The sequence below is a fragment of the Oncorhynchus clarkii genome, chromosome 28 (assembly GCF_045791955.1).
Source record: "Oncorhynchus clarkii lewisi isolate Uvic-CL-2024 chromosome 28, UVic_Ocla_1.0, whole genome shotgun sequence".
Lineage (NCBI taxonomy): Eukaryota > Metazoa > Chordata > Actinopteri > Salmoniformes > Salmonidae > Oncorhynchus > Oncorhynchus clarkii.
Genome location: NC_092174.1, coordinates 22,099,359 through 22,113,281, shown reverse-complemented (window position 1 = coordinate 22,113,281; position 13,923 = coordinate 22,099,359). Strand labels below are relative to the sequence as shown.

The following is a 13,923-nucleotide window of genomic DNA, read 5'->3' as shown; positions in this document are numbered from 1 at the left end:
TACTGCCAAATTCTCTAAAACGACGTTGGAGGCAGCTTACGGTAGAGAAATGAACATTCAATTCTCTGGCAGCAGCTCTGGTGGACATTCCTGCAGTCATCATGCCAATTGGATGCTCCCTCAAAACTTGAGACATATGTGGCATTGTGTTGTGTGACAAAACTGCACATTTTAAAGTGGCCTTTTAATGCCCCCAGCACAAGGTGCACCTGTGTAATGATCATGCTGTTTAATCAGCTTCTTGATGTCACACATGTCAGGTGGATGGATTATCTGGGCAAAGGAGACATTCTCAATAACACAGATCTAAACAAATTTGTGCACAAAATTTGAGAAGAAGCAGCTTTTTGTGCATATGGAACATTTCTGTGATCTTTAATTTCAGTTCATGAAACATGGGACCAACACTTTACATGTTGCATTTATATTTTTGTTCAGTATAGTTATAGTACTATGAGTAAGGTATGGTCTCCTTTGCAAAACAATGTTTCACACTGTTGATAAAAGTGAACACTTCAACATCACAAAAAACAAAAGCCACAAACATAGGCAGCCTACTTGATAGTAGTGATGAAAAAAAAATTGAGTTACATATTGGTATATTTTTTTGACAATGTATCATTTTGACAATATTGCAATACTATATTTGCGCTGGTTGACTGTACCTGCACCAAAACTCTAGTATTTCTTATTCATAGCTTGTTCACCATCTTCTTCTTAAATATGGAGCCAATTTGTTTTCAGCACTTTTATTTCCATGACTGATCAAAACTTGTTTTCTCAAGTCTCTTTCTTGACCCTTTGCAGAAGAGTGATATGTTTGGAACACTTGACTAAGAGTTGAGGAGACTGAATGCATCACTTCTTTTTATAAGAAACATTGATGTGTTAAAAATCCCAAATTGTTTGCAAAGTCAACTTACAGACAGTTCTGACACACACTTACCTCACCAGACATGCCACCAGGGGTCTTTTCAGTGCCCAAATCTTGAATGAATTCAAGAAAGCGTACAGTATTATATAGAGCCATTATTGCATGGAGCTGCGTTCCATCTCATATTGCTCAAATGAACAGCAAATCTAAAAGAAAAACCCAGATAAAGCAGTGCCTCTACCCTGTTTGACCTAGAGGGTTTGTGTGTATGTATTGACATGTAGGCTACGTATGCATTTTTTTTGTGTCTATTAATGTTCTGTATTATTTCACATTTCATGTTTTGTGTTGACCCCAGGAAGAGTATCTGCTGCAACAGCTAAGGGGATTCTAATAAAATACCAAACATCGAATCGGCACCAAAGTACTGTGATAATATTGTATCATGAGGTCCCTGGCGATTCCCAGCCCTACTAGATAGATTTCTTTATTATTTTACAGTACCATTGTTTTGATCAGGGTACTGCATACTCTCCTGCCTCTTTAGTGTGTTTTCTACAACCCTCCTCCCACCCAGAGGTTCTGCTTGCTGGCTAATATCCCATTAGTGATTGTAACAAAAGAAGCCTCAGGTTATTCAGCCTAAGTTCAGGGGGCGCAGCCAGTATACCATGCAGCTACCAGTTCTCCAAAGGCTGCATACTGCATTGCAGTTTCCAAATGCAGCTAAACAGATTCCCATTACAAAATACAAACGAATCCTCCAATTTGTCCACTTAACATAAGTGACAATGAAGAGCAACTAAAAACAGGGGTAAAAATTCTGCTCTTCCTTTGCATTTGTCAAACATTCTGAAGAAAAAAGGTGCACAACAAATGATTTAGCGTAGCTTCTGAATTATGACCTCACATTGAGCACAAAGGTGATTTGAAATTGCAGCTTCAAAGCTTAAAGGAGCAATCAGCAGTTGCTACATCCATTTTTGGACATAGAAATGAATGTGTACTCATTGATTCTTGAAGAATATAACTTATGTCTCATGAACTTAGTTCAACTGTCAAACCCCATTAGAACTCCAAATATAAGCTTGTTTTACTCCAATGTTTGTAGACAAAGAAAATGTAACAAACACTATATAGCCTCAAAACATTATTAAAACTATAATTTTGATATCATGGATGGTCAATCCTTGCATCTACAGGTCTATGAATTTGAGTGATTCAATTTCTCCAGCCCCATCGCTCAGCTTTTTACTGAGCCAGGGGTGGGGAGGCCGCTTTGTTATTGTTTCTACTGCCGATTGCCGCTTTAAGGCAGATGACTGCTGCTCTTTATTGTTTTGAAGGAGCTGATGTTTCATTCCCAAAATAAAACACCAAATTCTTTAGCATGAGTAAACCATTCTAAAAAAAACAACCTTTTATGTGAAACCAAGTCCAGAAGCAAGAACGCTTTAACACTAACATCTCCCATTGTACATATGCTTCCACATGTTCTTCACCGCATAGGGCTACTAGCTGTCCTCAGTCTCTGTTATATTGTCCTGTCATTTTGCCTTGCATTCTTCAAAATGAAACACATAGTCAAACAAATTGATCAAATATCTCTCATTCATGAGTCATGACATCACTCCAATGAAAGCCTCCTCATTGTCCCCATCTCCCTCTGGACTGTCACATGTAGATATGATTCCTAGACCAAGCTCTGCAAGCTCATCACAGCCCATGGCTGTCGTCACCATGATTTTTTCCTCCAGGCGGTTGCATAAAGTTCTATAAGAGGGCAAAGGGTAGCCTAACTCCCGAAGGAATTCATAACCCTTGGCACCGACTGCACATCGGATTTTACGAGCCTTCAGCACTGTCTCGTGGGACCACACAGCTCTCCGGGAACGCTTGGTCAGGGTCAGGGCACGGATCTGGTCTTCATACAGAAATGTCTGGAGGCCCCTCTCTATTCTGTCCAGTTTGAACATCCTCTTCTTCATTTCCTCAGCCTGCACACAAGTTAACATGTTGAGGAGGTGTTATCTTTTCCAAGATTCTCACAAAATGCTATGTTGTTCTTCTGTGAGAAAATTCTAATGACTGAAAGTGTAAAGGGTCCATTGTATAATTTCACATAACATAATTTACACTGAAAAGATTTGACTAGAGAAAGATGTTTTAGGAAATATGAGGCAATCGTTTGAAATTAGTTGGGAAAAGGTAGCTACCAACACACCTCTTTCTGAAGTCTGGCAGTGTGTTGCATTTCTTGTTCCAGAAGGGTTTTGTAAGGTTGACAATGGGTGCAAGGACGTTCCTCTGCCTTGTGTAGTTCATCAGCATCTTCCTCCATGCCCAGAGTTGGTTGCCGCCGTGCATAGCCATGATCCCCCACATTCAGATCTCTCTCTACTAGGTATACAGAGAACATTAACAACACATCTGAATCACTCACTTGATCCACTGTTACAATCAGGAACTAACAGTTTAAAAAAAAAAATGTTAGCACAACTGGACCAACATTTGCATTAGGCCTACCAGTATTCAACAATCTGATAATGTGTCAATATCTATTTTGACAGATGTTGTGATTTTGAGAAATGAAGAAAAAAGTAGTTACCTGGCTCTGGTTTGAAAGGTAGCACTATCTGTGGGGTGATGGGATAAGGTGGATTTTGCACACTGAAAAGAGTGGGGATAGCGTTTGGTTTCAGCTTCTTTCCCCCTGCTGGCGACCTGGCTATTTCTTCAAACTGACTCAGCTCAAAATGGTCCTGCAAGAAGACATAGCTGTAGGATTAGCTGGCTAAATATCGATGTATTTTCTCTTGGTGCATTATATATTGCACTAAATCAAATAAGTTATTATATTCAAAGTGTAGACAAACATGTCAACATGTTTTGTTCTAATTTGGAGTTGGGAATTGTTGACTGGTGGACCAAACTAGCTAACGTTAGCTAGCCAGTAAAGGTTAACATTAGTCACCCATAAACTTGCCTGGCACAGTCTGGAATGTGGAGTTGGTACAAAATTACGCCGGCAGTTTACAAGCCATTTATTCTTGCGTATAGGCTCTTTCGGAAAACGAAATAGTTGCTTCCCAATGGTTGTTGAGTTTGAGCAATTTGGAGCGGAACACCCACCCATACCTATCGCGCTAACAAGTCAAAACTGCTGCATGCAGCTAGCTAGCAAGCGAACTATAGCCCCAGTTACTTGCATTCCAATCAAACAACAGAGCTAGCTTGTAGCTAGCGAAGGCTACCAGAACTTTACACTTGTTCTCATAGGAAACCAAACTAAATAGAACATGGTTGAACCATGAGCTCACATAAGATATTTTATCATCCCAAAGGTTCACAAAAGTATTAAGCGATGTTAGCATGCCAAATAATATGAAATTGCAAAGTAAATAATTTCCGACTTTGTTTGAGCCAAAATGGCGCACCTGCCCTCAACGGTTGTTTGATAACGTCACGGGTTTGAGCTGCCCATGTGACTGCATGTTTCAAATATTTCTTCCAGAGAACTATAAAGTATCCTCCATTAAAATTCGATTGATGCAGACTAACAAAATATACAATATATATTTAGTCAACATCGTCCCCATATTGAAAGGATGGTTATAGGATGGTAAAAACGAAGGTTTAACATTTTAAATTGGAAAACTTTGTCCACTCCTACTGGGGTCCTTTGTGTGTTGCTGGTGTACAATCTGTAAGGACCCATTCAGACCACGTTGGTTGGATGTTTACAGCTGCGCTTAATTCTTGCCAAGAATTTGGGTCTTCCTCCCTGAAAACGATTGTTGAGAAACGAATCAATGCAATCCGACAAACGAAGAATAACGCATAGTAGTGAACAGGAAGCTTTCACTGGACAACCGAAAACCTTTTGCAATGAGCTCCCTGATCATTCAATAAGTCTAATCACTCCCCGTGTTCAGTTAGCTAACTAGCTTACACTGAGTTGAACATTTTGGTTGTGTTCCATATATTAACTAGTTAGCTATGACATCCTCCATGATAGTCCCTGTTATTGATGTGCAAAATGATAATTTCAAAGAACTGTGGCCTGCTATGGTCCTTGCAATCAAGACAGCCTCCTTCATTGCACTGGATACAGTAAGTGTTACAGCGAGCTTTGCAGACAAACGGCTGTGGGTACATTGATGGTTTTACGTCTCTATGTAAGCCCATTGACACTAATGTCATATAATGTCTGCATGTTTTGTTTCAGGAATTGAGTGGTCTTGGAAGCAGAAAAGCTCTGCTGGCAGAGTAAGTATGGTTGATTCTGGGTTTTTCTTCATTATTTAATGTAGCAAATGGGGTAAATCCATTTGAATTCAGTCACTTTTTTGACAGAACCCCTTTTGATTTAAACAAAACCTCCCATGCATTTTGCCAATTGTAGAAGTTTTTAGAAAGCAACTCTGGACCTGAGTGCCAACATATTCAAGAGATAAAGGTGCTCAAAGTTGACCCATTTTGCATACCATACCATGAGACATCCATCTTTTCAATAGGCTGAGATTTATATCATTTAAAAGCTTATACACAGGGTTGTCAAACTTTTCTATAAGTATTTTATTTTTTCATTAACTTCAAGTCTATTTACAAAAGAAATGTACATTCCTATTTTTCTTCTTCATATTTGCATATGTTGTAGCTTATACCCTATTTGACATCATCTAAGGTTTTTATTGTGCCTGCTATCAGTTCAGACACAACATGCTCTTGGATACAGGGTGGGTGTCATGTTTTGGCTGATAAATGAACTAAAATGGGAATAACATTGAAATGTCAACTTTAAAATGGTACTACAAAGATGGAGGTCCATACATCAGGGAATGTTGACTTGAATGGGCATATCTGTTCCTTTAAATTATACTATCAAACCTCCATAGGAAACCCTTTGAAATATAGATAATAGAAAATACATGATTTAAGTTGATATTCGACAGTGGCGGTGATCTTTGTTGTACTAATTAGATGTTCAAATTTCAATTCAATTTACATTTCGATGGTATACCAGCTAAGTTGCTGTGGTCTGAAGGGATAGGTCCATTCTATGAAATGTATTTCTAGGATTGAAATGACAGCCACCCGGTATTCAAGAGCATGCTGTCTCAGCTGATGGCGGGCACAACACAAAAACTTCCGATGTGAAATAGGATCTAAACATATGCAAATATAACATCTAATACTATTTTGATTAAATTATCAAACTCAACCGTTTATCTTTTCCGGTGATGAAGAAAGACGGATGTCTCATGGTATGGTATGCAAAATGGGTCAACCTTGACCACCTCTATCTCCTAAACGTTTTGTCATTCAGGTCCAAAAATGCACTTCTTCCACAGGCAAACATGTATGGAAAGTTTTGTTTAAGTCTAAAGGGATGCGGTCAAAAGGGATTTAATTCAATTGGGTTTACCCAATGTACTTTCACTATGCTATCTCAATCTCAAGTTTTACATTAGATCTCTGTTTTAATTTTAAGATGCATAGAGGACCGTTACAAAGCCATATGCAATGCAGCTCGCACACGCTCCATTCTCTCCCTTGGGTTTGCTTGCTTTAAGAAACTTGAAAACAAGGTAAATGTATCCTTTGCACATTCTGACATTCAGAAAGCTTAACATAAAATGTTACATTGTTTTATTTGATGTATTATATCTCTTTGCAGGATGATGATACGTACCTTGTTCAGGTGTACAACCTGACATTGCTCTGCAGTGAGGAGTATGTAATTGAACCACAATCTGTGCAGTTCCTGGTGCAACATGGATTTGACTTCAACAAACAATATGCTGAGGGTGTTCCTTATCTCAAGGGCAATGACAAGGTGAGATAAAGTTGTGATCCGTCATAGATCCTGGACTATTCCTTATTTTTTACATTTAAGTGATCCAGAGTTCTGTTCCTTCCTTGTATCCAGGGAGGGGATTCCCATGGAATAAACATGCGGATGCTGTTTGTGGAACTCCTGCGTGCTCGCAAGCCATTGATTCTACACAATGGCTTGATCGACATGGTGTTCCTGTATCAGTGCTTCTATGCCCACCTGCCAGATAAACTTGGCACTTTCACTGCTGACCTGTCCCAGATGTTCCCAGCTGGGATATATGACACCAAGTACGCCACAGAGTATGAGCTGCGCTTTGCTGCCTCTTACCTGGAGTATGCCTACAAGAAATGGTTAGTAAACTAAACATGACACATACTACTACTACACATTCAAGGAAGTAGTTAGTATTTTTGGTGCTCTTTTTTCCCCCACAGTAAATTGGACAACAGCAAGTCTCTTGAGGTTGGTGGTAATGGGCACCATCTGTTCCTGGAGTTCTGCAAATACTCAGGCCACCTGTCCAGCTATGTGGACTTCAGGCCCTGCCTGGCCGGGTCTAGCCTGGAGGGACCGCTGAATGTCTGCCAGCGTTTCTCTGTAAGTACATCACTTCTTAAACTTGTAGGCAACCCCAGATTCTGTTTTAAAGGATCCCAAAAATGTGTGCCATAATGATCAGCACTGGGGCATTTCATGGACTGTTATGCAATAACTAGTGTATAACCAAGCTATTTTTCTAATGATAATAAAACTGAATCTGAACAATGCAGTGTCTTGACCCTGCATTATGACCCTGTTATACTTCAGCTGACACACGTGCAATGGGGTAATAAGTATTTTATTTTTACACATGCAACTCGTAATAAGACTAAGCAATTAACCCATTCAATTAATTATCTGCCTACATAAGATAACTAGCCCTATGCAAGACACTATGTAAACCTTGTGCACCCAAGTATTATGCATTTGGCCGACTAAGATCAAGGAATGGTAATGAGGAGCGAATATCAAAGCAAGTATTATTTAATAACTTGAATGGGTTCACATACAAGGCAAAGCCTAAGTTACAAAGCATGTTGAGTGGGAGAGGTGCACCATGGCTCATGGGAAAGTGTAGGTATCGCAGCACATCAGTTCAGGAACAAAAAAGTGAAAGACCCTTTTATAAGTATCCGAGTTGTTTGGATTCAAAAGTTAACCTCCCATCAGATATCAGACCTGTAAAAACAACAGAACCTCTGCTTCTCAGGTGTGACAATGTGGGTTGGCAAGATAAGAGAATGCTTTTATACAGTTGATAAGAAATCATTTCAGGGGCTGTGCTGCCATACAAATAAGTCCAATTTCTCTATTTTGTTAACTTAACATTCTGTATTTTGCAGGCTTACGGTTGGTGCCCCAATGGGTCACAGTGTCCCTTGTCACATGACACTGACCTCATCATCCAGCACGATGAAAAAAACAAGGTGGAAACGAAAAAGAAACGGAAGAGGAAAAGAAAAAACTCTTCTCAGGGAAACGTGGACTTTGAAGGTGCCTCCGAGAATAAGCAGGCCCATATGGAGCTGAAGGATGGAGAGCAGGGCCCGGACCAGGTGATCCCTGACACAGACAGCAAACCTCCCGCTGCCACAGAGCAGGTAGATGGGACTCCGGTACAGGGGTCAGAGAGTGGTGAGAAAATGATAACCGAGAAGGTAGAGGAAGGCAACGGAGTCGCAGAGCCACAGGCTGTGTCTGCAGATGAAGAAATTAAGACTGACAAAGAAAAGGTGGAAGGCAATGATGTGTCAGAGCCACAGCCTCTGGCCACATCTGATGCAGCGAAGAAAGAAAAGTCCAAGAGGAAGAAGCTGGAAGGAGGTTCCCACCGGGCAGGGTTCGATGCATTCATGACCGGCTACATCTTCTCCTACGCCACCACTCTGACAGAGAGAGTAGGTGAGCCACCGTGTTCAGAGTCCTGGCTCCCTGAGTGCCTGAACAAAGTTTACCTCAGTGGCAAATCTGTCCCGATGCATATTGTCAAGAGCACCTTCTCCAAGTCCTCCAAGGCTCACATGCACAAGATGGACATTGTGTGGGGAAAAAGCTTTTCTAGCAGTGTGGCTAGCAAAGCAGAGGGAACTATATAAACATTCAATGGAACCAAATGTATTCCGGGTTTATAATAAAGCCTTTTTAGTTAGACATGCTTTGTTGCACATCTTAAATGTTTGTTGATACAGTATTATGTTTCAATAAAAAGGCTTTACCTTGGTTATGACAAACATGGCCATTTGTGTCTTAACAACTTTATGTGAGGTTTGGCAGGAAAAGTGAGACGATTTCACATTAGTCCCCATCAGCCTGTAGTGCACTCGGTATGACTATGTTCATAGGATCACACTGAAATAAGCATAAGAAGCTAAAGTTAGCTATTTATTTTTAAAACGATTGCCGACACATGTTCTTTATCAACGTAAAAAACTATTGAATTGTAATCTCTTCAGCTTTGCCTGAAAGATCCTGTTACATGTTCAAACATCAGCCAAGATGAAGGAAAAAACAGGATAGTTCTAACATCTCCATCCCACCATGGCATCCACACACACCTCAAACAGTAAGACCTAAAAAGGAACATTGATTTTTACATCAAAATAGAGCCTCTATGTAAAATTATCCTGATGCAGTTTACATTTATTGCATAGAAATTGTGATAAAAGTTCAAATGTTTTCCTTTCAAGTGCAATTTTCTATTAAAGTGGTTAGACAGGAAAATTTCAGTAGACCAAAACATGTGCCAAGAGAGTAGTGAACCAAAGTGTGTGAGTGATCCATCCATGCCAACTGGTGTGTGTGTGTGTGTGTGTGTGTGTGAGTGAGAGAGACGCATCCATGCCAACTAGTGTTCCTTATACCCAACAGAGCTTTCAAATTAAGGCCAAAATAGGACCCACCTCAACATGTGATCCCACATTCAAGCCACACCTAATTCCACAAGTTTAACACATCAATCATGAAGCCATAATTTTTCATGATGGAGGACGGACATAAAATAACCCCCCCGCCCTCAGAACAACCTCAGTTTGTCAGGGCATGGACTCTAGAAGGTGTCGAAAGCCTTCGACAGGGATGCTGGCCCATGTTGACTCCAATGCCTCCCACAGTTGTGTCAAGTTGGCTGGATGTCCTTTGGGTGGTGGACAATTCTGATTCACACGGGAAACTGTTGAGCGTGAAAAACCCAGCAGCGTTGCAGTTCACTCAAACTGGTACACCTGGCAATTACTACCATTCCCCGTTCAAAGGCACTTAAATATTTTGTCTTGTCCATTCACCCTCTGAATGACACACACACAAGCCATGTCTCAAGGTTTAAAAATCCTTATTTAACCTGTCTCCCCTTCATCTATACTGAAGTGGATTTAACAGGTGACATCATAGCTTTCAACTGGTCAGTCTGTCATGGAAACAGCAGTTCCCAATGTTTGGACACTCAGGTTATACCAAACGCTTAAATCATAGAAATGTTAAAAACGTACGTACAAACCATTTCCAGTGCACGTGGGCGTGCACATTTACACAAACAGTATTTGGTTTTACTGCAAATTTAAGAGCAGTTTATTTTTAGTCTCCATAAGAGACCTCTGTAGTCTGGTGAACCACACTAATTTTACTAGCCTTGATATGGTCTGGCTCTGGCTCCTCTTTCTGGCAGGCACCATTGTATAGTACAGAAATACCACTAATCAAGATGATGCAGGGGTGGGGGTCTCAATGTTGGAAAGACAGTGAGTATGCTGTTTTTCATTCAGAATTCAACCCTTTCTCCCTAGTAAGTGTTAGAAGTGTTACTTTAATATCATATGCATCTACTCTCCTACATTTCCACATGGGGCAGAAGATAAACACAATACCATTGAATATCAAGGAGAAGGCAGTGATTTAAAACCAGCATACACACAGAACCTCAACGAATTATGAGACCCCTGGTTTAGGGGTGCCTTTTTAAGAAATAAAATACATGTTTTTCAGTATATTAAATAGAAATCTTTAAAAAATAAAGAATATCTGCAGAGCATTGATCATCATCACACGTCACACGTCATCATTCCTATCTGAGGAGTGTCTCTCTAGGTTAAAAACAAGTTCACACAAGGCTCCCTTTCTCCTTGACCTGTTTAAGGCCTAGATGATGTCACACTTAGAGGGCAGTTCTGTGGAGGAGTGTGGGGCCGTACAAGGCACCAGTATGATGGGATTCAGATGGTCTTGGTTTGTGGCTGGGCTGATAGTGACAGTTGGACAGGGAGTGCTCTGCAGCTGCATGCCCTCCTGGTCTTCAGCCTCCATCTCCTCAGACAAAGCATCCCTACTGTCCTTCACTGGGCCTCCATTCTGGGCCTGCATGGGGCAGCAGACATGTTTGTCTTTGACGTTGTCCTCCTCTGGACTCCCTTGGCTGCTAGAGCAGTCCATAGCCTCTGTACGGTCACTGGGCATGGGAGAGAGAGACCCGCTCTCATCTACTCTGTTCTCCTTCTCTATTGTTTCTTTCCCCCCACAGTATGGAGGGATCTCCATCACAGCATATTTCCCGGCCCAGGCGCTGAGCACCTTCTGTCGGACTTCTTGGCCCAGCTGTGCCGGGTCACACTTGGAGACAGTGGCAGAAAGGGGGCAGCAGCCATCCAAGAGGGCCAGCTGGGGGGAGGCGGGCAGAGAGCGGCACTGTCTGCCAGTAAACCAGGTCTCCTGCCACATACCTGGGTGGATGTGGGCTCCAGAGTGGATCTGGGTCCCAGAGGAGAACACATTGTCCTGGGGAGAGTGCAGGTCGAACATCAGGGAGAACACAGACTTGCTGGGCACGTCGAAGAACTTGATCTTGCCTCCGCACAGGTCCTCGCGGGCATTGAAGGGGTTGATCTTGCGGGCCCCTGGTACAGCCCTGGGGCCCGGGTTGTAGTAGGGGTCGTGGACATTGACCTTCCGGCTGGGCTTGCGGGAGAAGATGTCTGACTGGCTGCGGGACAGCCAGATGTTGCGGCGAGGACGAGGTGACTTGGGAGAGATCTTATCATCCTCCAGATCCAACGGGTTCAACCTCTTAATCCCCTGGACCTTGTCACCTGGACAGAGAGAGACAGAGAGAGACAGAGAGAAAGAGACACGGAGAAAGAGCGAGACAAGTCAAATCTCTACTACACAACACATGATTGTTTTGAAGTGTTTGTTCCCAATGTAGCCACCAGGGGGCAATATATGCAAAGATATAAAAATAAACGAGGCACAGTCAAATTCTTACATTGAAGTAAATGGCATAGGGCAAAACATTATGGGAAATACATGCAAATAATTAAGATAAGTGGACTGGGCCTCAGAGAAAGTAGATCCAGAAGGTAAACAAACAGTGAAGAGGGAATGACTGGCCAAGGAATGAAAGCCAGCTAAACAAAAACAAAGCCATGCCCTAACATTCCAAATGGCCCCTGAACCAAATTAGAATTGAAATAGGATCTGAGAAAATACAAATTATTTACAACCTACTCAAAAGGATACATGGTGGTTTCCACCTAACAACAAATAACCGTATTGTATCTTATTCTTTGCTTCAAAGAATCAGGTGATTGCGAAACACTCATGAGGTTAGAGATTTACCTCGTGCTAAATTGTAAGGCAACTTGAACCTGCAAGCAGACACTGTGCATCATAAAAGTAGAGGAAAGGACTGAGGGGACTATTTGGGACAGGGCTTGGGAGGGAAAGGACATCCCTGGCTTGCAACTGGACCTATTTAGAGTAGACCTGGGGTACATCCAAAATGGCGCCCTATTCCCTACATAGTGTGGGTTGTGGTCAAAGGTATTACACTACAAAAGGGAATAGGGTGCCATTTGGGAGGCACAACAGCTTCTTCCTGGTTCCAAGAAACCATTGGTCTGCACTGTGCAGCTATTACATGGAAACTGGGTGTCAATGACTGCGGGGTGCAGGACTGCGGGCTAACATGGCAGGCATGCGAGGCAAGCTTTCATTGCCTGTAGAAATGTACATTGAAGGGAAATGGATTGCTGAGGGGCATCTTTACACAGTTTGTGTTGTTTTATGGAGTTTGTTAGGTGGTGATGTTTATGGTTTTGATCGTGCATATGATATGCTATCCTCATAAAATGATGTTTGATCATGCTATTCCATGAAACAGAGTCACCATGGCAGTCAGGGGTTAGATAGGAGGTTGGAGGCATCACCTTTAGGGATGGTTTTCTTATCGATGTCCCCACAGAGGGGGATCCTCTCTCGTTCAGACTCCTCGGCCTTTAGCCGACACAGGATCTCCTCCAGCCTCTTTACCAGCTCAGGGAACGAGGGTCGCAGCTTGGGGTCCATCTGGAGAAAGTGGACACGGACATGGTGAGGGGGGGAATACAGCAGCCAGGTCAAACAAGATCAGGGGTACTGCTCGATCAGATTGTGTTTCTAGTTTCTATTCCACACAAGGGAATAAAGATTTTGGAAGCAGTTGTGTTTTGGGAAAACGAAGAGATTGAGGGCCTACTTACATTGCAGCAGTTGAAGGCCAGCTGCAGGAAGTCAGGAGGACAGTCTCCTACCATGTGCTGGAAGGCATGATAATCCAGGCCAAAGTTCTATCATGGAGGGAGTAGGGAGAGAGAGAGGTCAGGCAGGAAATTCATTTCAACTAAATACCAGATATGGGTCTTATGTAATGTGATGTATCAAGGGGATGAGGAGGACTGAGGAAATGGAGCAATACTCACTTCAGTGCGAGGAAGGTAATCGGGGTCGGCCTGTATTCGGGCAATAATCTCACAGAGGACAATACCGTAGGAGAACACATCTGCCTGGAAACGGAAGAAAACAGAGAGACAGGCGTTTGAGATGAGTTCTTAGCTTGAGGGGTTGATGTGTATCAGACCAGTAGTCCTGTCCAGTCCTGTCAAGAGTAGAGGTCAAGGGTTAGAGATCAGGGACCTACCTTAAGGCTCCATGGATTGATGAGGAATTGAAAAACTGTATAGTTGAAAGAGATGGGGCAAAAGGAGTAAGTCTGGCTGTACATCTGAATGGCTTACTTACTGAAAATTTAGAAATTATGTGACTAAACAAAAATAATAAGAATCTTTATTAGAAGCCAAGATCAATGATATAAAGATTGAATGGGAAAAAAACTGGAGTACTTTAAATTAAATTATGGGCAGAA

General features: G+C 42.0%; 3 protein-coding genes across 9 annotated transcripts in view; 1 reads left to right on the top strand and 2 right to left on the bottom strand.

Annotated features, from left to right (window-relative positions):
* Positions 1-344: 344 nt before the first annotated feature.
* LOC139387504 (THAP domain-containing protein 2-like) lies at positions 345-4,338 on the bottom strand. Of its 2 annotated transcripts, none has more exons than XM_071133765.1 (4): positions 3,861-4,338; positions 3,483-3,636; positions 3,099-3,274; positions 345-2,871 (listed from the first exon to the last, which is right to left on the bottom strand). In XM_071133765.1, the coding sequence occupies exons 1-4, from the start codon at positions 4,008-4,010 to the stop codon at positions 2,494-2,496; spliced, it is 858 nt and encodes a 285-aa protein (XP_070989866.1). In that variant the 5' UTR covers positions 4,011-4,338; the 3' UTR covers positions 345-2,493. The 2 variants fall into 2 exon arrangements, with proteins under 2 accessions (XP_070989866.1, XP_070989867.1); XM_071133766.1 differs by having other exon boundaries at positions 3,099-3,271; positions 3,861-4,266.
* Positions 4,339-4,573: 235 nt separating this feature from the next.
* On the top strand, positions 4,574-8,988 carry LOC139387498 (target of EGR1, exonuclease). Its single transcript, XM_071133751.1, has 7 exons — positions 4,574-4,987; positions 5,103-5,143; positions 6,369-6,465; positions 6,555-6,713; positions 6,807-7,066; positions 7,151-7,313; positions 8,099-8,988. The coding sequence occupies exons 1-7, from the start codon at positions 4,874-4,876 to the stop codon at positions 8,849-8,851; spliced, it is 1,587 nt and encodes a 528-aa protein (XP_070989852.1). The 5' UTR covers positions 4,574-4,873; the 3' UTR covers positions 8,852-8,988.
* LOC139387497 (dual specificity testis-specific protein kinase 2-like) overlaps positions 7,724-13,923 on the bottom strand; it is a 37,236-nt gene continuing 31,036 nt past the window's right edge. For all 6 annotated transcript variants that reach the window (XM_071133744.1, XM_071133749.1, XM_071133748.1 and 3 more), the window contains 4 exons: positions 13,481-13,564; positions 13,262-13,348; positions 12,950-13,088; positions 7,724-11,830 (listed from right to left, as the gene is read on the bottom strand). In XM_071133744.1, the coding sequence (XP_070989845.1) occupies positions 10,887-11,830; positions 12,950-13,088; positions 13,262-13,348; positions 13,481-13,564 (1,254 nt within the window). In that variant the 3' untranslated portion in view covers positions 7,724-10,886. The remainder of the gene's footprint in view (positions 11,831-12,949; positions 13,089-13,261; positions 13,349-13,480; positions 13,565-13,923) is intronic.

What these genes read in the sequence shown, in the direction of transcription:
- LOC139387504 (XM_071133765.1), bottom strand. Translation starts at nt 4,010, where the DNA reads ATGGGTGGGTGTTCCGCTCCAAATTGCTCAAACTCAACAACCATTGGG. An exon ending in CACATTCCAGACTGTGCCAG is followed by an intron (nt 3,637 to 3,860) that starts GCAAGTTTATGG and finishes GTCTTCTTGCAG; the next exon opens with GACCATTTTGAGCTGAGTCA. An exon ending in CTGCCAGACTTCAGAAAGAG is followed by an intron (nt 2,872 to 3,098) that starts GTGTGTTGGTAG and finishes ACTTGTGTGCAG; the next exon opens with GCTGAGGAAATGAAGAAGAG.
- LOC139387498 (XM_071133751.1), top strand. Translation starts at nt 4,874, where the DNA reads ATGACATCCTCCATGATAGTCCCTGTTATTGATGTGCAAAATGATAAT. An exon ending in TTAAGAAACTTGAAAACAAG is followed by an intron (nt 6,466 to 6,554) that starts GTAAATGTATCC and finishes ATCTCTTTGCAG; the next exon opens with GATGATGATACGTACCTTGT. An exon ending in ATCTCAAGGGCAATGACAAG is followed by an intron (nt 6,714 to 6,806) that starts GTGAGATAAAGT and finishes CCTTGTATCCAG; the next exon opens with GGAGGGGATTCCCATGGAAT.